The 25,886-nt window shown below is 44.6% G+C and overlaps 1 protein-coding gene across 1 annotated transcript in view; it reads left to right on the plus strand.

Annotated features, from left to right (window-relative positions):
* The window catches only part of MND1 (meiotic nuclear divisions 1), a 131,547-nt gene extending 123,999 nt beyond the window's left edge, over positions 1–7,548 (plus strand). The window contains exon 8 of the mRNA XM_063458534.1: positions 7,393–7,548. Coding sequence (XP_063314604.1) covers positions 7,393–7,499 — 107 coding nt within the window. The 3' untranslated portion in view covers positions 7,500–7,548. The remainder of the gene's footprint in view (positions 1–7,392) is intronic.
* Positions 7,549–25,886: the final 18,338 nt, after the last annotated feature.

Raw genomic sequence — 25,886 nt, forward strand, 5'->3', positions numbered from 1 at the left:
GATATACCGCTGGTCTCTGGTGTTGGCCAGGATACACCACATCTGGCCCAAGTCAGATAAATGCTGGATATGCGGGAACCAGATAGGCAACATGACACACATATGGTGCATGTGCGAGTCCCTCAGACCCTTCTGGCGGGATGTGGGAGACATCCTGACTTACATAGTAGATACACAGGTCTCGCTAACCCTGGAGCAATGTATTCTGTTCATGCCACCTGGGAAGCTACCCAACGCCAAATGGGCGGCCATGTACCAGATCTTAATTTCAGCCATCTTGGTAATAGCTAGGTTATGGAAAAAGCCAGAGGTACCCACCCGAGATAATCTCCTGAAGCAAGTGGCACTCAACTGGTCATACGAAACTATGTTCGCTTCCCAATTTGGTAGAAAGAAACATATGGGCATAAAGTACGCCATGTGGTCTGATTACCAATCGATGCTAATAGACCAAGCCTCTTCGGCACTAGTGGGGAACGATATACCCAAATAAATGCACACCATAACTGTCCACTCTAAAAGCACGATTAGATAGCCAAGGCCTAGCCGCAAACTCTAAAAGGCACGCATATAACCATACAAGCTATAGCAGGATAACTGGGAGTTATTAAGCCAACAGTGGGATACTGGATATACAAACCAGATTAGGCAGAGTAAAATCCAGACCTGGTCTTTTTCCCCTTGCATACCCCTAAACTAGCAACCCAAAAGTTCCACCCCTCCCCCCCAACCCCTGGTCCTTCACTGGTAAGGAAAGTTCAGTCAATGTATGTTGTGTTAACACTGTTTTGGTGCCATAAGTTACGCACCGCTACATAGTTCAATGAGCCAATATTTGTATTGTATCTCTAAGGGTATTGGAAATGTCTCAAGTAAAACAATGCTCAATTGTAACAACAGTAAAACCAAAGACAGTGCACTGTTTGTCATAAAAATTGTCACATTTAAAAAAAAAAAAAAAAAATCAGGTGTGTGTATAATTTATATATATATATATATATATTTGTGTAAGGGGCAATAGCCGTATATGGAGTAAGGATCCAGCATAAGCGTAGGATAGTATAAAGTGAGCAAGTCGGTTGTGGTGTGCCGAGACCGACGATACGGTAGGCCTGTAAATAAAGAGGGCAAAAATGAATAATCAAAGATTTAATACAGTCAACAAATATATACAAGTTAACCAGACATTTCCTTAAATGCATTACAGTATTTAATTCCTGGAAGATTTTTGAAGGTAGGAATCTAGGACCGAAAGTGAACACCATTTGTTGTGGGTAGGATAGTATGTTATCTCTACTGTTGGTCCGTGTTGACTCCTTTCGGAATGTGGTAGAGCCAATAGGTAATGAAATATGTGTTTACGTACGTGGGATCGTTGAAGACAATGATCTGTCTGAGTGGTGGTGATGGTAGTGAATTCTCTGGCCTGAGAAAGGCATAAAAGGCAATGTGCATGGCTGGTAATGGCCGACTTGGTAGTATAATTGAATGGTTGTAGATCTAATAGGTCCGATAAGGATGAAAAGTTGGATGGCTATTGGTAATCTCTGAGAGGAACGTGGGAGAATGGATTCCTGAAAACCTCTGAGTATATTCTTGTATGGTATGATAGCATGAAGTTATGGTAGTTTTGGCCATAGGTTATCCTGTGTTGTTGAATGCCTGTAAACTATATAATTAATGGTGTGTGAGATAGTTTAAGTTTAAGGTGGCATCATTCTGATGCTGACCTCAAGCGATATGAGTCAGGTAAGGGGTGTCCCTTATATAGGGGAGTGAATTAATTTAAGCCCATCCCACAAATACAGGCCAAACGGCCTTAATACATATAATATAATGTGTATAATGTATGTGTAACGGACCGTTTTGCTCACCAGAGGTTAAAATCTGTTTAGGCGATATTCCCCTTTCCAGATGCACAGGCAGCAACTGTAAGCACCAATCTCCCGAACTGCAAACTCTACAAATCCTGGAAACAGCCGAACAGGAAAACCATACGAAAGGGTTACACTCCTGGCAGTCAGCATACAATCCAATTCCCCCAATAACGAAACGACACTTCGTTTTGAGGGTTAAGCAGAATCTGACTGTCCTGGCACATACAGTCTATTTTATTCCCAATCCACAACCACAGTACAGCCCACAGGGTATTACAGAACAACCAATCAATCCGTACAATACACATAGACACTCCCACACAAAATCCTCCCCTCTGCCTGTGATATGATTACTGAACACAATAGGTAATCTCATTATCACAGGCAGAGGTATATAGTTTTTACACAATATTTATAACTTCTAAAATATACATGTCACAAACCTAAATCATAATTTTTCATAAGCAGCATACTCCAAATACAAACATATGTCAAAATCATCCAAATTGGTCGATTGGTTCAAAAGATAGATCAAAGTCCTTTGTGACCAAATGAAGCATGGCTTTTCTGCCCAAAACCAGTTCCACAGAGTCTGCCTCTGTCCACAGAGATAATTGAGAAGTAATCCAATTATCTCCAAGGACAGAGGCAAAACTCCATTAGCCACATGGCAGACAAAGGACAATAAAATACATAAAAATACAATAAAATACACAAGGTTACATTTATTACATAAAATACAGACATTCTACCTATCCCCAGATAGCTTAGATCTGAGTGCACATTATTACCGGATGGCGCTCAGATCACATACATACAGTTCAATCGCCATGGAGCCAAAGTCTTTCATACACTCTTTCAGTATACGGCTGGGCTCCGTGGCATAGCTATCTGGGGTAGCATGGCTTTAACAGTCCGCAGAAAGGCACAAACCAGCCTTTCTGCAGGGAAAAAGAACAGGGGCCATAGTCTAAAGGCAAGAGGCAGGCAAGCAGCCCCCTCCAAGGACACGTGGCGAGGTCGATTTCGCCACAGTATGTATCATAAAATTAATTATAGTTTTACTTATTTTAATGGTGTGGATAAAGCACTATATCATCATCTAGAAATTTGCTATAACATACTACACTCTAGCTATTCTAGCATTACCATCTTTGGTAGAATAACATGACTGTCAATAAATGGCTAATACTTATGCACTACTTTGCTCAGGTTTGTAGCCTTGTTTAACATGAAGTTAGAACTTGGTCCTTAGTATGTATACTCAAAACATATTGAATAAAATTCCCCTTAATACATACTGTGCAATAGTGCATTTTGTCAAATTTTTAAAGCCAGATTTGCACATCCAGTATGTTATTGTCATATCTAAACTTATTGTTATGAAAGGATTGTAAAAGGTTTATGGGCTTTCTTGAATTTTGCATTTGCTCTTCCCTTAGTGAATTTAAAAACCCTGGTTAATTACACTGTTTTGTTTGACGTGTAACTATCCGCTATGCATGCACTTTCAGAACCTTGGACAAGGACCAAAATAATGGAGGACAAGTGGGACCGGCTTTTGAACATTGTAGCAAAATCACCCCTTATATGAATAGATGTGTTATTCAAATTTGAACTTCTTTCTTTCAACATTCTCTACCTAAGGGAATGCTATACTGTTAAAAATACAAACATGTATTCTGAATGCTATACCTATGCTGGTGGCGTTCCCCAGCCCCAATCCCCATGAGAATTACTTACCTTTCTTCCCTCGCTGGGTTGGTCTTGCCACGTCTGCTCCAAACTGTGCCAATCTAATGCGGCTCTAGCAGTTTGATTCCATCATTGCCATATTGAACTACATGAATGATTTTGAAAATGTGTAAAAAGGTTAATTTATAAAAGAACAAATTTCTATAAAAAAAAAAAAAAAATACAAATCTTTTTTTAAAAGGCACACTCTTCACACATTAAGCACATTAAGCTTGAGTGCTTTAAGGGTCTGGAATGTCCTTTTAACTCTCTACTTGCAATATCGGCTAATGGGCTGTACCCTGGCTTTTGTGCTTGTCCACCTTTATTGCAAGTTGTAGCTGTATTTTTTGTTTGTGTTTCAAGGGTATGATTATTCAGTCACTCCACAAAGTGTATTTGTGTAAGCATGTACAGTTGCAAGAAAAAGTATGTGAACCCTTTGGAATGATATGGATTTCTGCACAAATTGGTCATAACATGTGATCTGATCATCATCTAAGGCACAACAATAGACAATCACAGTCTGCTTAAACTAATAACACACAAAGAATGAAATGTTGCCATGTTTTTATTGAACACACCATGTAAACATTCACAGTGCAGGTGGAAAAAGTATGTGAACCCTTGGATTTAATAACTGGTTGAACCTCCTTTGGCAGCAATAACTTCAACCAAACGTTTCCTGTAGTTGCAGATCAGACGTGCACAACGGTCAGGAGTAATTCTTGACCATTCCTCTTTACAGAACTGGTTCAGTTCAGCAATCTTCTTGGGATGTCTGGTGTGAATCGCTTTCTTGAGGTCATGCCATAGCATCTCAATCGGATTGAGGTCAGGACTCTGACTGGGCCACTTCAGAAGGCGTATTTTCTTCTGTTTAAGCCATTCTGTTGTTGATTTACTTCTATGCTTTGGGTCATTGTCCTGTTGCAACACCCATCTTCTGTTCAGCTTCAGTTGGTAGACAGATGGCCTTAAGTTCTCCTGCAAAATGTCTTGATAAACTTGGGAATTCATTTTTCCTTCGATGATAGCAATCCGTCCAGGCCCTGACGCAGCAAAGCAGCCCCAAACCATGATGCCCCCACCACAATACTTCACAGTTGGGATGAGGTTTTGATGTTGGTGTGCTGTGCCTCTTTTTCGCCACACATAGTGTTGTGTGTTTCTTACAAACAACTCAACTTTGGTTTCATCTGTCCACAGAATATTTTGCCAGTACTGCAATGGAACATCCAGGTGCTCTTGTGCAAACTGTAAACGTGCAGCAATGTTTTGTTTGGACAGCAGTGGCTTCCTCTGTGGTATCCTCCCATGAAATCCATTCTTGTTTAGTGTTTTACATATTGTAGATTTGCTAACAGGGATGTTAGCATTTGCCAGTGACTTTTGTAAGTCTTTAGCTGACACTCTAGGATTCTTCTTCACCTCATTGAGCAGTCTGCGCTGTGCTCTTGCAGTCATCTTTACAGGATGGCCACTCCTAGGGAGAGTAGCAGCAGTGCTGAACTTTCTCCATTTATAGACAATTTGTCTTACCGTGGACTGATGAACAGCAAGGAGATACTTTTATAACCCTTTCCAGCTTTATGCAAGTCAACAATTCTTAATCATAGGTCTTCTGAGAGCTCTTTTGTGCGAGGCATCATTCACATCAGGCAATTCTTCTTGTGAAAAGCAAACCCAGAACTGGTGTGTGTTTTTTATAGGGCAGGGCAGCTGTAACCAACACCTCCAATCTCATCTCATTGATTGGACTCCAGTTGGCTGACATCTCACTCCAATTAGCTCTTGGAGAAGTCATTCGTCTTAGGGTTCACATACTATTCCACCTGCACTGTGAATTGTACATGGTGTGTTCAATAAAAACATGGCAACGTTTCATTCTTTGTGTGTTATTAGTTTAAGCAGACTGTGATTGTCTATTGTTGTGACTTAGATGATGATCAGATCACATTTTATGACCAATTTGTGCAGAAATCCATATCATTCCAAAGGGTTCACATACTTTTTCTTGCAACTGTATATTATTGCCGACATATATTAAACAGTTCCTTTCACAGCTAAAAAAAATAAATATTTTTTCGTTTCATTTAGCACACCATATTTTTATAAAAGCTAAACATTTTCTACCCTTTATCTAGGGTGTCATTCTTTTGGGCACAATGCAACTTTGAGGGAGCTTTATCAAAGTGTTTTTTTTTTTTTTTCTAAAAAAAAAAGATGTAAAAGTGGGAAACAGCAGGTACCTTCCCTTTTTACATTTTTGCACCACTTTTTATTTATTTATTTATTTTTAAGTTCTTTATTTTTGTAGTGCATACTGATAACAAGCAGGCCTGCAATGCCCCAACATTATGGACAGACATATCAAGTCACGCAATAGTACAGCAGAGTGGCATTTGACAATAATGTACCATTTCAAGGATTTAGATAAACAAGTTCCCTGTCTAAACGTAGGTTTGTCAGTAAGTTGGCAACGACTGTAGACTAGCTAGAGAGTTAGTAGTGATCAGAGGATAGTGGTACATTAAATCAAAATTAAATGAAACATATTGCAGTGTACTTCTACTAACGATCTGAGTAAACTAGAAACGAACTTACAAACTAGTACATAGCTTAACATTCTATTCTGGATAGCTCCACCATGAACACAATAATGTCCAAAACATGGAAGGAAATAAATTGCTAACATTAAGAGTGAGAATGAGCTGAGACATTAAAGGAAACGCAATAAAGAAAACTATAAAGTTGGCAGTAGGTCAGGCAATGTGGGGTGTGAGACATGGCCCTAGAACCCAATGTCAGCCGATACCCGTCATGGGCACTACACAGCTGTTCACAATGGCATAATTCTGCAGGCCCAGCAGCACCTTCATCAGCAAGATGCTTAATTTCAGCAGACGTCTTGCCTGTCTTTCTCCTGTCCATAGCTGAATCCCAAACATGCCACAGACCTATGCAGAACAGATGTTGGCCTGGTCACCTTTCTCCTCGAAGTGTGCTGATGTCACCTTCGCTGCTTCTGGCGCGCTTCTCTCACAAGTAGTCTCGCAGGTTGGCTCTGAGGTTGGCTCGCAGGTACCCGGACAGCTCGCAGAACAGGTATGAACAGCCTGGAGACTTTCTTCCAGAAGGCATTGAATTCAGTGTTCAGGTGATGTAAAGCAGAAGGTGTTTCTTTTTGAGATACAGGGGCACACGTGGCATCTGCCATGTTAAGTGTGTCACTGTAAGTTTTGCCGAAGATCTCCGCCAAAAGTGTCTGATAAGGCTTGGGAACCTCCAAGGTGGGGATTGGGATCTCCCCTGCTGGTCCAAAAGGGGGGCTTGCGGGGTGCCATCCTGACACAGTCAGTGTTCTGCTTGCGCGGGGTTGGGAGAACGGCCGCCTCTTCTATTCCCAAGCGGCGTAGGTGGTGATGCAGAGCCGTGCCCGAGCGGCTGTCAGTGATGGGAAGCACTCCCAGACCGGTCCGTCAAATCCGGGATCAAATCTTGTGTTGCCAGCCCCAAGACGAGCCCAAAGAGCAAATTAGCAAGCCTATTTCTATCATGCATGAGGAGCTCTTAAAAATCATGTCCTGCAGCCATTAAGGTCAGGCCCCACCCCTTTGCACCACTTTTTAAAACAGAACATTTAATTACATATTTTACTTTGTTAGGAAATTTATTACTATATAAAACAGAACATAAGGGATAAGCCATGGTGTTCAGTGAAACCATTGGCAATGATCCTTTTAACTTGCTAATACATTTTTTTTATCCTTATCTACAGATAATGTATTTGCTGTAAAATCGTGGGCAAAAAAAAAGTTTGGATTTGAAGAAAGTAAGATCGACAAAACCTTTGGCATACCTGAAGACTTTGATTATATTGATTAAGTTATTTTTTTTGTTGTGAGTTGTGTTTTCATTTGCTTGTTTCTGTAAACCGTGTTTAGAGATTAAGTCTGTTTTCATTAAGTAAAAATCTGAAGACAGATAAACAAATTGGTGAATGTTTCTGGGTTTTCTTTCATTGATGCCTCTCCAGTTCAGACACAGACTAATTGTCATCTCTGGGACTCCAAATATAATGTTTGTTTTCTTTCTTTTTTTTTTTTTTTTTTATTAAAGAGTTGTCATTATGGGTGAATTTTCAAGCTGGGCGGAAGTGGTGTCCCTCAATATTCGGTTTTGGGACCGCTTTTATTTAAGATATTTATACATTATCTTGAAATAAGCATTGAAAATCATGTTTTAGTGTTTACAGATTAATACTTTTTTAATTTATTACTTTTATAAAGCGTTAATATATTCCGCAGCACTGTACAATTAGGGGAGAACGTCCAATATACCAGACAAATACAAAAGGTAGAGAGGGCCGAGCCCGTAAACTGAGATCTAGCCATTAAAGCTCTTTTATACAAAATGCTTAGCTAGATAGCCTGTGAGCTTACAATCTAAAGGATATAATGGGGATTTGAGACAAGAGGTAGCAGGGGAAATTTGGAAGTGATGGCTAAAAGAAGTTCACAGAGAGTTTCAGCTATCAGTAAAATATAAAGGGAACGAGGTGGTAATTGAGTGAGATTCTTAAACAGCTGGAGGAGCATAATATATATTTGGGAGGAGGGGAGGGTAGGTGGGTAATGCTGAGAAAAAATTTACAAATTTAGTATTGTTGGTTATGGGAGTGTGAGATGAGGCCCTTGAGAACAGAGATAGAGATGGAACAGTTATATGAAGGTATTTACAGCCAGGAGCAGTGGTGTATCCTGGTTTTGTGCTGCTCTAGGCATGACAAAACTCAGGCACCCCCCACCCTCACTGACATACACATATACACTCAGTGTCAGACACACACATACACTAGCTAACGGACATACACTCTCACTAACAGACACGCATACACTCTCCCTAACAGACAGACATACTAACACGCTCACTAACAGACACACATACTAACAGACACACGCATAGTAACACACTCACGAACAGACACACACACTAACAGACACGCATACACTCTCATTAGAGTGGGCAGCCGGCCGGTCACTGCAGTAATGTAAACATTTGTTCCATGTTATTGAAACGTTTACCAACCAGATTCTATCACACAAAATATTTATAACTGTGTACATGAAATATTGGTTAAATACATTAAATGACAATAATAAAAAAAAAAAAAAACTGCATACACAGAAAATTAACAGTGTCAAACTACAGGTATAAATGGTTAACAATGCTATACTAACAAATGTTAATATGGTAACAATGTAAGAATAAATGAGGTGGAGTATCTTCCAAGCTAAAGTCAGTACTTGGAGCTTGCTGAAAGTTACTGGGAAATGTAAAATGGACCGATTCAGTATTGTTGGTTCTGGGAGTGTGAGATGAGGCCTGGAGCTTGCTGAAAGTTGCTGGGAAATGTAAAAACAGATGACCAAAACTCTGTAAAGTAATACAATGTGAGCAAGATATTACTTTGATGCAGAAAGATTGAACTAGACTGGGGGACTGGGCACTCAAATGGCAGATAAAATTTAATGTAGAAAATGCAAAGTTATGCATTTTGGGATAAAGAATGGACAAGCAATTCGTACCCTAAATCAGGGGTTAGCAACCTACGGCACGTGTGCCATGCATGGCACTTGAGGTGCTTTTACATGGCACTTAAGGCTGCCATAGCTAAACTGGCTCTGGCTCAGTCGTTGGCACACACACTGTTTAGCCAACACACACTTTCATTGAAAACCACACACTCACTGACAGACATACACACTCAGTCATTCACAGTTACACTCACTCAAAGTTACACAAACTCACTGACAGACACACACACTCACATTCACTTATGGACACGGACACACACATAGACACTTTTATTCTCTCCGTTCATTCGGTCCCTTCTCTCTTTTATTTTTATTGAACATGACTGCCCTAGGGTGTATACTTTTCAAAAAATGTATGGTTTGATGGGGGTAAATTACATTGGCTGACTTCAGAAATGTCCCAAATAGGACATGGGTGCATGATGACCAGCTGTGAAAATTCCAATTTGGAAAACTGGAATTCGCACCCTCAAAGTAAGGTCTTTTAGCCCCGAGAACATCCGACACACCTGTACATGGATGGTATCACTGTACTCAGGAGGTGTTGCTGAACACATATTATGGTGTTCTTTGGCACAAGGTTTAATACATAACAGGAGCTGAGAATTCATACATAAAGTACAATGTGTGTGAAAAATAACAAAAAAATGACTACCCAAAAGGTTGACAAAGACTGGTGGTAGAATTAGTGAATGGAAAGTGTTAAAATACCACCATTTGAAATACCCTAGGGCAGTGTTCCCCAACCCCCGGGCCGCGGACTGGTACCGGTCCGTGGATCAAACGGTACCGGGCCGCCCAGGGGTGTGCGAGCCTTCCGGCTAATGCAGGGCTGGCATTGCCCAAGTGCCAGCCCTGCAATGTGCCTGCAGGGGAGGGAGTGAGAGAGGACCCGGGAGCTCTTACCTGCAGCTCCTCCGGGTCCTCCTCTCACGAGATTTGGAGCGTTGCCGCGGTAACCACGGCAACGCTCCAAATCTCGCGAGAGTGAACTCTAGTCCTGTAACTGGGCTAGAGTTCATCTCACCACCACCGGACCACCAGGGAATCCCCACCGGACCACCAGGGACTAAGAAATGTCCCCCCTCCTCCCAGTAAAGGTAAGAGGAGAGGAGAGGAGGGAGGGGGGACATGAATATATTAAGTTTAATTAAATAAATAAATAGCCTCCCTACCCTCCTTACCCCCCATACACACACTGCCCCACAAACACTGCCCCATACACACACTACACACATTGCCCTACACACACTGCCCCATACACACACTGCCCCACAAACACTGCCCCATACACACACTACACACATTGCCCCAAACACTGCCCCATACACACACTACACACATTGCCCCACAAACACTGCCCCCATACACACACTACACACACACTTCCCCACAAACACTGCCCCATACACACACTACACACACTGCCCCACAAACACTGCCCCATACACACACTACACACACTGCCCCACAAACACTGCCCCCATACACACACTACCCCACAAACACTGCCCCATACACACACCACACACTGCCCCACAAACACTGCCCCATACACACACTACGCACACTGCCCCACAAACACTGCCCCATACACACACTACGCACATTGCCCCACAAACACTGCCCCATACACACACTACACACATTGCCCCACAAACACTGCCCCCCATACACACACTACACACATTGCCCCACAAACACTGCCCCCCATACACACTGCCCCACAAACACTGCCCCCCATACACACACTGCCCCATACACACACTACACACATTGCCCCACAAACACTGCCCCCCATGCACACACTACACACACTGCCCCACAAACACTGCCCCCCATACACACACTACACACATTGCCCCATACACACACTACACACATTGCCCCATACACACTGCCCCATACACACACTACACACACTGCCCCATACACACACTGCCCCACAAACACTGCCCCATAAACACACTACACACACTGCCCCACAAACACTGCCCCATACACACACTACACACACTGCCCTGCAAACACTGCCCCCATAGACACACTGCCCCACAAACACTGCCCCATACACACACACACTACACACATTGCCCCATACACACACTGCCCCCATACACACACTACACACACTGCCCCGCAAACACTGCCCCCATAGACACACTGCCCCCATACACACACCGCCCCAAACACACACACACACACACACACTGCACCGCTCACACACACAATTTTGAGTCTGTCTTTATGTGACTGTGTTTGTGATTTTCTGACTATGAATGTGTCTGCGTGTTTTTTTAATATATGTGACTGTTTTTTTTTTTGTCTTATTAAATCAAAACAAGCGGGCCACGGAAAAATTATCAAACGTTTACCGGTCCGCGGCGATAAAAAGGTTGGGGAGCACTGCCCTAGGGTGTCTACTTTTCAAAAATATATAGTTTGATGGGGGTAAATTACATTAGCCAGCTTTAAAAATGTCCCAAATAGGACATGGGTGCATGATGACCAGCTGAGAAAATTCCAATTTGGAAATCTGGGATGCGCATCCTCCAAATAAGGTCTTTTAGCCCCCAGAGAACCCAACACATCTATACATGGGGGTTATCATTGTTTTCAGGAGATGCTGCTGAACACATATTGGGGTGTTCTTTGGCAGTAACCCTTAAAGTTCCCGTACATGTATTCTTAAATTGCTTTGTGTGTAAAAAAAAAAAACCACCATTTTTTTTAAATTTGGCATCGATTGGTGATAAAATGGTTGCATAAAAAGAGCACGAAAAGAGTCAAAATACCCCAAGTTTAATTCCTTAGGTTGTCTTCTTTTAAAAAATATATACATGTGAAGGGTTATTCAGGGATTCCTGACAGATATCAGTGTTACAATGTAACTTGCGTAATTTTTTTCTTTTTTTTCTTTTTTAAATGGTTTGGAAATAGCAAGTGCTACTTGTACTTATAGCCCTATAACTTTCCCAAAAAAAGCTAAGAACATGTTAACATTGGGTATTTCTAAATTCAGGACAAAATTTAGAAACTATTTAGTACGGGTGTTTTTTTGGCGGTTGTAGATGCGTAACAGATTCTGGGGGTCAAAGTTAAAGGTTTGTTTTTTTCATTTTTTCATCATTTTATAAAAGAAACTTCTAGTAAATTATATGGATATGATGAAAATAATGGTATCTTAAGGAAGACCATTTAATGGCGTGAAAAACGGTATATAATATGTGTGGGTACAGTAAATGAGTAAGAGGAAAATTACAGCTAAACACAAACACAGCAGAAATGTAAAAAGAGCCCTGGTCCTTAACGGTAAGAAAATTGAAAAATGGTCTGGTCACTAAGGGGTTAAACAGCAACTAGATGCATACTTGCATAGTATTCAATTGTATAATTTTTCAATTGTAGACTAATATCTTCTTGAACCAGGAATAAATCTTACTGCCATTTTGGGGTTAAGAAGGAATTTTTTTTTCTAGTTTGTTGCAAAATTGGAAGTTCTTCAAACTGGGTTTTTTGCCTTCTTTTGGATCAACAGCAAAAAACAGATGTGAGGAAGGCTGAACTTGATGGACACTCGTCTCTTTTTAGCCTAACTATGCAACATAAATGACAAAGTGTTAGCGGCAAAAAAAGCACAAATTTGCATTATCAATACAGAATACCAGAACTTTTTTAGGTTGCCAAAATGAAACAAATATATAACTTGCCCCTTGCCATCAACCCCCAGTCACCTCTGGTAAATAGCACTTTGATATGTGTGCATTGGAAAAATATGAGGCAGTAACTGCTAACCTGCAATAAAACTAATATGACTCACCTCAACAGCTGCTTGTCTAATTGTGACATAGTTACTTCACAGTGTAACTGTTTTGTTTCTCCACGTAGAGTCTCTATTACAGTACATATTGTGTGCAGTTTTAAAACTTCCGTAGTCTATCATATTTTGTTACTGTGACAGTCAATAAGAGTCATATGTCTGTAAAGCAATGTCCATGTAGTATTTTAAGACGTTATAGGGCCAAATTACATATATGCCAATTTCAGTTTAAATTTCCATTTTTCATTTGTGGATTTACTGGGCACATGCCACGTTAGTGTGCCCTACCACTTCAAACAACCCAACATCCCACATTTATATGGTTGACAGGTTTTTGAGGATTTTATAGGGTCACATTACAGATGTCCCCTTATTGTAACTTAATGTTTTGTTTCTTACCTGCAACACTATTGAAGAAAATAACTTCATAAGAGGGGAGGTGGGGGAGATTTCCTTTTCCCTAGTTGTTTTTCCCCCCCTTTCTTTAAAGCTGTGTTTTGCACACAAAAAAAGTAAAATAAAGAATATTGTTGTGTTGGAATGTTAATATGTTTGACATGGTGTCATGATCTTGAGCAGGTCAGGTAAGAGACTTTGGCCAGAGTTATCATTAGAGGTTTTATTGGTGATTTTGGACATACAGTCAGGTCCATAAATATTGGGACATCGACACAATACTAATCTTTTTGGCGCTATACACCAACACAATGGGTTTGAAATGAAACAAACAAGATGTGCTTTAACTGCAGACTTTCAGCTTTAATTTGAGGGTATTTACATCCAAATCAGGTGAACGGTGTAGGAATTACAACAGTTTGTATATGTGCGTCACACTTTTTAAGGGACCAAAAGTAATGGGACAGATTAACAGTCATAAATCAAACTTTCACTTTTTAATACATGGTTTCAAATCCTTTGCAGTCAATTACAGCCTGAAGTGTGGAACGCATAGACATCACCAAACGCTGGGTTTCATCCCTGGTGATGCTCTGCCAGGCCTCTACTGCAACGGTCTTCAGTTCCTGCTTGTTCTTGGGGCATTTTCCCTTCAGTTTTGTCTTCATCAAGTGAAGTTCATACTCAATCGGATTCAGGTCAGGTGATTGACTTGGCCATTGCATAACATTCCACTTCTTTCCCTTAAAAAAACTCTTTGGTTGCTTTTGCAGTATGCTTCGGGCCATTGTCCATCTGCACTGTGAAGTGCCATCCAATGAGTTCTGAAGCATTTGGCTGAATATGAGCAGATAATATTGCCTGAAACACTTCAGAATTCATCCTGCTGCTTTTGTCAGCAGTCACATCATCAATAAATACAAGAGAACCAGTTCCATTGGCAGCTTGTCAGGGTGGCGGTCCGGTGCCCGGGACCCAGACACTGTCCGGGCGGCGGTGCGTGGACCGGGACCCAGTATGTCTGATGTTCAGAGTAGGAGTTAAAGTGTGGAGGTGGATTAGCAGGGTCTGGTGCAGAGTAACTGCACGCCCCCTGGTGTTTAGCACCAGCGTTTGTGCAGCCACAACCAGAACCTTGAATCAGCTTAAGTGGATCCCAGGAACTAGGAGCATGAATTAAGCAAACCTCCCAGGAGCTGAATTGGGAGGCTCTGCAGCAAGATTGTATCCAGTACTAGAAACAAGGCAAGACTAGAGATAGGCACCAAACATGAAAACAAGACAGAACTAATAGAACCCAGAACCAGAGAAAGATAGTAAGCTAAACCTAGAACATATACACAAGACATGAGGAAAACATGAACATAACATGGGCATGACTGTACAGGACTGTACATGGACTGGGTATACAAACTAAAACAAGACAAGACAACATAGGCAAAACAAGAGGAGAAATAACTAAGTACTACATATGAAAATCATGAGGATTTAGTCACATGATATGATCATACATTGCATAAGCCTGCCAACAACGCCAATGTACCCCATATCTGGCAGGTTCTACACTGCCTAATGTATGCTAAAACAACCAAAGAAGACATATATAGCACCTACCTGCAAGAAAGGGCAGAAGCCCCCAGCAGCTGCCTGCAGGATACTGAAACAAAAAGGAATGATGGAAAACAAACGGGTGTGGCAAATAAAACAAACAAACAAACTATGAATCCAAGAGACTGGGAAAGCCAGGGACCCAGCATAAAGAAAACCAGACATGGAATAGAAAACCAAAAAAACAAGAAAAACTAAACAAGAATCGTAAAAAGAGTACTGGATACCAGAAGCCAAGGCCAGACATCTCCACTGAACAGAGCAGGATGTGACACAGCCATACATGCCCATGCCATGACACTACCACCACCACCATGCTTCACTAATAAGGTGGTATGCTTTGGATCATGAGCAGTTCCTTTCCTTCTCCATACTCTTCTCTTCCCATCACTCTGGTACAAGTTGATCTTGGTCTCATCTGTCCATAGGATGTTCCAGAACTGTGAAGGCTTTTTTAGATGTTGTTTGGCAAACTCTAATCTGGCCTTCCTGTTTTTGAGGCTCATCAATGGTTTACATCTTGTGGTGAACCCTCTGTATTCACTCTGGTGAAGTCTTCTCTTGATTGTTGACTTTGACACACATACACCTCCTCCTGGAGAGTGTTCTTGATCTGGCCAACTGTTGTGAAGGGTGTTTTCTTCACCAGGGAAATAATTATTTGGTCACCCACCACAGTTGTTTTCCGTGGTCTTCCGGGTCTTTTGGTGTTGCTGAGCTCACTGGTGCGTGCTCTCTTTTTAAGGATGTTCCAAACAGTTGATTTGGCCACACCTAATATTTTTGCTAGCTCTCTGATGGGTTTGTTTTGTTTTTTTCAGCCTAATGATTGCTTGCTTCACCGATAGTGACAGCTCTTTGGATCTCATATTGAGAGTTGACAGCAACAGATTCCAAATGCAAATAGCACACTTGAAATGAACTCTGGACCTTTTATCTGCTCCTTGTAAATGGGATAATGAGGGAATAACACACACCTGGCCATGGAACAGCTGAGCAGCCAATTGTCCTATTACTTTTGGTCCCTTGAAAAGTGGGAGGCACATATACAAACTGTTGTAATTCCTACACCGTTCACCTGATTTGGATGTAAATACCCTCAAATTAAAGCTGAAAGTCTGCAGTTAAAGCACATCTTGTTCATTTCATTTCAAATCCATTGTGTTGGTGAATAGAGCCAAAAAGATTAGAATTGTGTCAATGTCCCAATATTTATGGACCTGACTGTAATAAATGGAACAGGAAATCCTATAAAGGAAATTATAGGGAGAAGGAAAATAAGAGAAACAGAGGTTTAGGCAATATGCCCTATATAGATGATAAACAGAATGTAGGTAAATAAGAGAACCTATAGATAGGAGTATAGGTTGAATAAAGAGGGATAAGTAAAACAGGATAGAATAGAACAATAAGGTTTCAGGATTATAGGACAAGCAGATCTTTAGTGAATCAGCCCCATCTTGAAAGGAGTACTGATAGAGTATGAAAATAACACCTTGCAATATTCGAGGCAACGTCCAGATTGGTGTTATGTAGGTTGGTATAAGTCAGAATGGCAGGATAAAGCCGGATGTTAGTGTAGGTTAGGCTGGTTTGGAGCAGGTTGGTATAAAGCTGGTTGGCAGGATAAAGCAGGGTTCTAAAGCAGTTCAGGTTGGTAGTGGAGCAGGTTGGTAACAAAAGGTAGATAACAAAGATCAGGTTTGTTTCCAATAGGCAAGTAGCAGAGAAGGTTAGTCCATAGGAACTATATAGGAGCCCGGAACTGAAGTCTTTCAGGATGATCAACAACTTCATTGTAAGGGCCCTGTTGTGAGCAGGGTGTAGCCTTATGTAGGATCTGTAATTAGTTCAGACAGGTGAGGAATGATGAAGGTAAGTAGATACTTAAAAGGTTAGGGAGGCCACTAGTGGCAAAACAGTTAATTCAGGAACTTGTTTTAAATAAACAGAATAAAAGTAACATGAGTCTTCGGATCCTGGCAAATGGTGTTTAAATATTGAAACCTCCAGTATTTCTAAAAACTACGGTTTGGAGGCATGGAACAGGAGTAAGGTGGACCTCCTAAACACCACTAAAGATTAACAAGTAGGGGCGTGGCCTGGACGAGCATGGTGCAGGACGCTCAGTAAATCAGCTCCGCACCCCTGGCCGAAATTAAGCTCAAAAACAGCATTAACACGGGTACTAATGGTCCGAACAAAGAAGCACCTAGCCCCGGAGACATCGGGGACCAACTCCCCGAGGAGATACACAGGCCCGATGGACGATTTTGTAGCTACACTGTCGGATTCCAGGGAACCGCAGCATGCGGCCAAGATGGCGCCCACATCGCCAAGCTCAGTGAGCACAGGAGAAATGCTGACGGGAGACACCCAGGCAAGTGATTTTGCCCTCATCAGAACTGAACTTACCCGGATCTCTGCCAACATGCTCTCCAAAGCTGACAAGGGAGCCATAGTTCAGGAACTGCGCACAGCGCTTTGAGAAGAACTGGCTGGCCTCCGCACGGACCTTACCACGCTGGAACACCGCGTAGACGAAATGGAGACGGCGGTACAAGGTAGTGAGGACCAACACAGGGCCACAGAAGTAGCTGTGACAAGGCAAGGAAACATGCTCCTCGCCATCCGCAGGCAGGTGGAAGACCTAGAGAACAGAAGCAGACGCAATAACATCAGGGTCCGCGGCCTGCCTGAGGAGGGTAATGTACCGCTTCACACCTCGCTGACCGATCTCTTCCGGCAGATCCTGGGAACACAAGCCCCAGCCACCATACATTTTGAGCGGGCGCATAGAGCCCTGGGTCCAGCAAGGCAAGACGGGAACCCACGAGACGTGGTCTGCTGCATAGCCACGCCAGGACTCCGAGATAACATAATGGCGGCCGCGAGAGCGCTCCCTGCCATCAACTACCAGGGAGCGGAAATTTCCCTATATCAAGACTTATCCAGCCTGACGCTCGATGCCAGGAGAGCCCTCCGCCCTGTGACGAATGCACTAAGGGAAAAGAGAATCCAATATCGCTGGGGGTTCCCCTTTAGCCTGCAGGCGAGGCATGGCAACGCTTGGCTTACGGCCCGCTGGCCGGAAGATGTTCCGAGACTCCAACGGACGCTAGGCCTCCCTCAAGTAAGGGTTCGAAACTGAATCCTCGACGAAGCCGCTGCCACCAGGAGAGACCCGCTGGCTCCTGTCAGACCACCCGACACCGCGCCTGGCCGCATAGGGCAACCACAACGGAGAGGAGGCCCTGAGGGCCCTGAAGAGTAAAGTAGTCGGACCCTGACCTGGACATGGGGACTGGTGAGTGCTTACAGTGTTTTGGGGGATTAAGGGGTCCTACCGTGAATGGAGTTTGCAGAGGATTATTGAGGGGTGGGGAGACTCTTTGCGGGTTTATTGGGGAGGGGGACGGGACCTGTGAGGCAGAACCCAGAGACTCAAAGCAGGGACATAGCAGGCAGGGGAAGGGTCTGAGTTTGGAGCGACCTTGTCCGCAGGCTGTACCCCTCAACCCAGGTCGAAGCCAGCAGCCGTATTGTGTAGCTCCAATCCCCGGAGCAGGCCGTTTGGGTGGGGGGCTGCAGGGGGGAGGGGGGACAATCACTGTTTTATGAGACTAGGGATTGGGGCATGTAAGACGCACAGACCCCCAGGCTTCACAGAGATAAACACGGCTGTGTGAACGAGAAGAACTGACAGCTGCCCCGACCACCTTTATTACGGGATGGGCGTCCCCTCACCTCCCGGGCTGGCCGGGGTCATTTATCCGCATGAGGACCTCTACTTATAACGGATGCTCTGGGGGAGCAAAGTGTGGGACACGGGGCCCTGAGGGGTGGGGGCGGGGGGAGCTAAGTTTACTAATGTTGTTGCTAGTTTGAATGTTTTTGGTATAACGTGCAGAACCGCCCAGTCCCCCGCTTAAGCAGTCTTTGGATGTCTATAGGACCCCCTACCACACATGGACGGTTATGGAGAGGAGGTGACGTAGGATGAGGGAATGTGTTGCCGAACCAGGCCCTGTCATCTAGGGATACCCCGGAAGTTGCCCCCGTGAGACCCCCGGACGATGGCTGCCCCTGACACCCCCCCCCAGGCGACAACTTGAAAATGCACCCCACCCCCGCCAGGGGACATACTAATAAGGGAGACGGGCCACACTGTGAGGGCAGGCTGACAGGGTTTGCTAAAGCAAGTAATAGATACACTGACCGTCCCCCTCGCCGACTCCGGGCGGAGGGTACTCCCCCCCCAGCCAAACGACAACCTGGTGGATGGACCCGACCCCTGGGACACTGTTAGTCGCCCACCATCACCCGACAAATCCGACTATAAAATGTCTATACGGACCACATGCCTCCCGTGTCACTTACGCTCCCTCGGCCAGGGGAGAGGAACATTGATCACTTCCCCTAGGGACACGACACTAGTGATAATTACACCCTGATAGAAAGGGCTTAATACCCTGTAGTAGGATTTCTTAGTCCGCAGACAGGTATCATAACCACACCTAAGAGATCTCTGCAAACACATACCATACTCGTATACTGAACACTGTACCAGAGCCTAAAGGGCTACGTACCCCACTGACGGGCACCCCCTACCACTGGTGGGTGCAAGCCGGACTCTACCCACATAGAGACCCCGCACGACACCACCACCACAGGTGCCAAGTCTTTGTGAACCTGCTTCGAGCAGCTCACACTCCTTCCCTCTCTTCCCCTCCCTGACCTCCCTCCCCCCCAACCCCACCCCGGGAATGTTGGGGACGGGGTTCGCTCCCGCTCCCCTCCGTGTCTGGTCGAACAATGCCCGGGGCCTGAACATCCCGGAAAGGAGGTCTCATCTCCTACGCTCCCTATGGACAGAACGGGTGTCTGTGGCGTTCCTCCAAGAGACCCACTTTCGAGGCACAGATGGACCAAGCCTGAAGGACGCGAGATACCCGGTGGGATTCTTCGCTAATCACCACACTGCCAAGAAGGCTGGGGTAGCGATCCTGTTTGCTAGTACGATTCCGTTTGAATGCACAGCGACCAAAGCGGACGAAATGGGGAGATATCTCTTCATAAAGGGCAAAATTGCGGACAACACCTACACCTTCGCTAGCCTTTATGCACCAAACGCCCGACAATCTGGTTTCCTCCGCAAAACGTTGCGCAAACTTGAACTGTTCAGGGAAGGTTTCCTTATTGTAGCAGGTGATCTGAATGCCGCCCTGGAACCGAGAATAGATACCTCAAAGGGAACGAGCTCCCTCCCGTCTCGGGACCTCCACGAGATCCGTAGAGCGCTCCAGGACTCGGGACTCATGGACAGCTGGAGGGTCCTACACCCGGACGAGAGGGATTTCACCTATTACTCGACGGCCCATAAGTCGTATAGCAGACTGGACTACATCTGCGTTGCCAGAGAACTACTGCCTCTGCTGCTAACGGCTGAGATCCGGCCCATGGGATGGTCGGACCACTCCCCAATAACGGCGACAATCAAGTCCCCTCTATTTCGACCCAGAGAGCGACAGTGGCGGATGAACGAGTCCATCCTTACTGATGATCTGGTTACAGCCGAACTCCGTTCGACACTGACAAGATTCTTCGAGGAGAATGAAACCCCGGAAATCCCAGCACTGACAATATGGGAATCTCATAAATGTGTGATCCGAGGAGAGCTGATCAGAATATGTACTCATAGACAGAAACAACAGCGAATGCGAATCGAGGACCTAACGTCCCGGATCGCGGCCCTGGAAACTGCACACAAAAACACCCAATCAGAGGAAAACTATAAGGCACTACTAGACGCCAGAGGCGCACTGAGGGACATCCTACAACAGAAACTCCAATTTACGATACGCAAATCGCAGCGCTTTTTTTATGAATACTCAAATAAATGCGATCGACTCCTGGCCAGGATGCTGCAAAAGCAACGTTGTAAGTACCAAATTACGAAAATACAGCATAGAACCCATGGGGTAACTCAGCTCCCAGATAGGATCACAGAAGCATTCCATAGCTTCTACAGTGACCTGTATAACTTACCACCTAAGGACGGAGATAGAGACCACCATCGGCAAGAGGAACGAATAAGTAGCTACCTACAACGCCACGTCACGGAAACCTTAAGCGAGGAGGTGGCAGACAGTCTGGAAGCCCCGATCACTCTCGAGGAACTTCAGGCGGCATTGAAGGGCTCTAAACTGAATAAGGCTCCTGGGCCGGACGGTCTACCGCTCCGTTACTTCAAAGAATTTGGAGAAGTGCTCTTACCCAAGCTTCTCATTGGCCTCAATTCCATATTAGACGGCGCAACCCTACCCAGAGATGCCCTTACGGCAACAATTGCGATAATCCACAAGGAGGGTAAGGACCCCACTAATTGCGCAAGTTACCGGCCAATCTGGCTCCTGAATGCTGATTTAAAACTATTCACGAAAATCCTGGCGACTCGAATGAAAGGAGTGGTGCCTGCTTTGGTCCACCCGGACCAGGTGGGGTTCATTCCAGGTCGGGAGGCGAGAGACAACACCACAAGGGCCCTAAATGTCATCCATGCGGCACGGAGCTCCAGGCTGAGGGTCCTCCTCCTTTCCACAGACGCGGAGAAGGCCTTTGATCGGGTGGATTGGCGATTCATGTTGGCAACTCTCCGTGCGATGGGTTTTGGACCCCACCTCATAACGTGGATAGCGTCGCTATATACGATTCCTTCCGCTAGGATCCGAGTTAATGGAGCTCTGTCGGACCCAGTGCGGATCCACAACGGTACGAGACAGGGATGCCCACTGTCCCCCCTCCTGTTTGCCCTCTCCCTGGAGCCGTTCCTGGGGGCGGTCAGACGGGATGGGGGTATCAGGGGGTTTACCCTGGGAGGCCAGGAGCATAAGGTGGCCGCATATGCAGATGATATGTTATTCTTCGTCAGCGAACCCCTGGCCACTCTACCGAACCTCCTGAGGGCCTTCGATGAATACGGGCAGGTCTCCAATATGAAGTTGAACACTGATAAATCGGAAGCCCTACCCGTTACAACTGGAGAGGAGATGACAACTCATCTCAAGACCCAATATGCATTCAAGTGGTGCCCCGTTAAAATCAAGTATCTGGGGATCTGGCTGTCCACCGACCTAACTCGGATGTATGCCCACAACTTCGAACCCATGATCCACAGACTACGGTCGGACATGATGCACTGGTCGGGTCTATGTGTCTCCTGGTTTGGCAGGATGAACGCAATAAAAATGAATCTCCTGCCACGACTATTGTACCTGTTCCAGGCCATCCCCATAGGCATACCTCAGACTTTCTTCAAATCTATGGACACAGCCATTACCAAGTTTGTGTGGCAATCTAGGACCCCCAGACTGAAAAAGCAACACCTGCACCTACCCAAGGCCCAAGGGGGAGTGGGGCTCCCCTCACTCTTAGACTACTACAGGGCAACCCACCTCCAACGCATAGTGGATTGGCACGTACCCAAATCGGATAAGAGATGGATACAAATGGAGAAGACTCAGATGGCCGGAACGCTACCGGCTGCGGTTTGGCTTGGGGACCCCCTAAGGAGCGTACACCTACGTGGCCACCCGCTCATTGGGGCGACCCTACGAACCTGGTATCGCATCAGGATCACCCTCACGCTTACCACCACACCAGGCCCACTAACGCCGATAACGCATAATCCGGAACTGGCGGGCGGCCTATCACCACAGGACATCGCGACCTTCGGCCTCTCGGAGTGGACGTATATGCGACAATGGTGTGGAAAGGACGGGATGAAACAACTCCAGGATCTGATGCCGGAACGTACCCCTACGGGACTAGACAGGTTCAGGTACTTCCAAACCAAAACATACTACCTAGCCCAACAGGGGAGGCGACTATTCCATAGAGCCCTCACGGAATTTGAACAAATATGTAAGAAATGTGCACATCTATGTAGAGGAATCTCGATCCTCTATGCAATGCTTCTGTCATCACAACAGCCGATACGCCTCACTCATGTGACGCGCTGGGAGGAGAGCACGGGTGTACAGTTGTCGGACCCCCAATGGACTAAAATCCACGTCCTAACGCACCAGAGCTCCCTCTGCTCCAAACAGCAGGAGCTCAATTTTAAACTACTGACCAACTGGTACAGAACTCCTGCACGGATCCACAGGATGATACCATCGGTTCCTGCAACCTGCTGGCGCTGCGGTGGAGAAGACGGCACGGACCTACACATCTGGTGGTCCTGCAGTAGCGTAGCCCCGTACTGGCAACAGATACACCAGCGGATCACAGACATCATAGACCCGGATCTACCGTTCCAACCACTACCGATACTCCTGCACCACACGCCGGTATCCGTATCGAAGTACAAAAAATCGCTGACTAAACATCTGTTGAACGCCGCCAAATCTCTCATCCCTTTGAAATGGAAGACAGTGACGGTGCCTTCTGCACAGGAATGGATGGCCAAAGTGGAGGAGATCCACGGGATGGAACAGCTGACAGCATCACTACACGGAACCACAGAACGCTATCTTCAAACCTGGACACCCTGGCTAATGTACATATCTGGAAGGTAGCCGGGGTAAATGCCACCCTACGGCGAACAGTGTAGACAGGTTGAGCGACAATAGGAGATATTAAGCTCCTCCGAACGGAGTGGGAAACCCGGGCTCGCTTGGCTGACTGGACGGGGAGAACTGGGGATGTAGCCCCGACCGCCATCACCCCGAGTGGAGAACCCCCCCCCTTTCCCAACCACCCCCCCCTTTCTTTAATTTCCCACCCTTACTTATGTACATAGAAACCCACATACACCACGGTTAACCAGACCTATGGTAACCAACAATTGTATGCATAGCTGAGTTCCACGCACAACATAGTCCACAATGCATATGACTAAGGATGCGCAAATATCTCAGGCGCCAGGAAACCGCACACAGATGGACGAGGGCGCACGGGCTGAAACGGAGAGGCATGTCGAGTTCTTAGACCCCTAGGTCCGCAGAAATTTGGTAAACCAATATTTGTGCCGCACCAAATGGGCACTAGACGCCCGAGACATAGACAGTGACCCATCAGAAGCAGGACTACACCCACAGATACTAACACCTGACAAATAAGACCCCTTGTGACGCACTGAAATAGACTCCCATACCCCGGGAACAAAATCCCCACCCCGTGGATAGAGTACAGAGACTGAAGGCGAGGTGGCAGGACCTGACTTACCCAGAACAACTTCACTGTTTGCAGAAAAGGTACTCTCCAAATCCATGAGTAATGGATCCTCTTATTCAATATAGAAATGTGTGGAGGTATTAACACCAATACGGACTAGAGTTGTTTGCCGAAAGATTGCTATGTTCCAGTACACCACGATAAAGGGCTCACCCCCCATGCTCACACCATAATCTAGCAGTAGTATACAGGTTCCATACCACACTGGGGGGTAATGGGCTCATTCCAGCACACACATAAGACATAGAAACAAGCACACAAAAGGTAGATACGCCTGCTGACCGAAGACAGGGAATCACGATACATACTCTGAATGTACACCTTATCCCAGAGAGGGAGAACGGACACGGGAAGTGGGCCCGGTAAACTGGAACCTTAGGGGATTGATGTATGACTTTTCTTGTGGGGATTGTCCCAACTCCAGCTAGTAATGTCGAGCGGTGATAGAAAAGGATACGAATGACTGCTGTACAAAAGTTTTATTATCATAGTTGCATACAGTGTAACATGTTGTATATTGAGATTGCATAATTACCTGTTCACTATGTAGAATTTGAACAAGCATAATTTAAAACGTGAAATTTCATGTATTCCCCCCTCCTCCTTTTTCTTTTATTCTGTACCCCTTGAAAACTTCTTAATAAAGAAAGATTGACTATAAAGATTAACAAGTATGTGCTATAGGGTGGTGCTATGAATCAGCCTTCTCCAATTCATATTTTAGGACATTTTTGTTTGTCTTAAAGAATATTGTTTAACCAGTATTCCTTTTACTTTAGTTGTGTATATTTTTTATTTAATATTTTGCTTTTCACTAATTGTATACTAGTTATGAACCTGTTTACATATTGTAAATTTGTATGCATAAAATGAGATGTAAGAACTTGGCAACTGTAATTATAAGTGGCCATGTTATAGATATTGCAGTTGGTTCTGTGATTCCTAAACAGGCTTTAGAACCAATAGAAAGGGGGGCATGGAAAATTAAAGTAAAGAGACAAAGTGCAGATGTGCTGTTTCACATGATGATCAGATATTTGGGAATGATGCCAAGCCAAACAACTGCTCCAAATGTAAAAAGACACAGGTCTGTGGAAACCATGAGTGTGACGGCAGTTTAAATTATCATTATTTTAAAGCTTTGTCTGCTGCAAGTGTCAAATGTCTCTTTTCAGCTATTAAGGTCATTTTATACAGGTTCACATAAAGGCTTCAGATGAACAGGATGCATGTCTGCTTTTTTAGATGTTTGTTTTTATCTGTTGTTTTATTTATAGTCTTTGGACTTAAAAAAAAAAAATCATCACAAAGTACTATTATTGATTATATGGCTGTGCATCATCTACGAACAGTACAATTTTCTAAAATTTGCCACCGTCCTAGCAGCTCTGAAATTATGCTACTAAACACTGCAAAGTATTACCACTTTTTTAGATTTATTTCTTTTTTGTAAATTGACGTTTAAATGTAGCATTACCTAATCATAGAACGACAGTCCAATAAAGCTTGTAGATGTGATAACAGTAACAAACAAAAGCCTTGGCACATGAAAACAGCCTAAAGTAGAAAGCCATATTTTTCAAATTTCTCTCTCAGATTTATGCAGACTCCATA

This window comes from Pelobates fuscus, chromosome 6 (assembly GCF_036172605.1).
Source record: "Pelobates fuscus isolate aPelFus1 chromosome 6, aPelFus1.pri, whole genome shotgun sequence".
Lineage (NCBI taxonomy): Eukaryota > Metazoa > Chordata > Amphibia > Anura > Pelobatidae > Pelobates > Pelobates fuscus.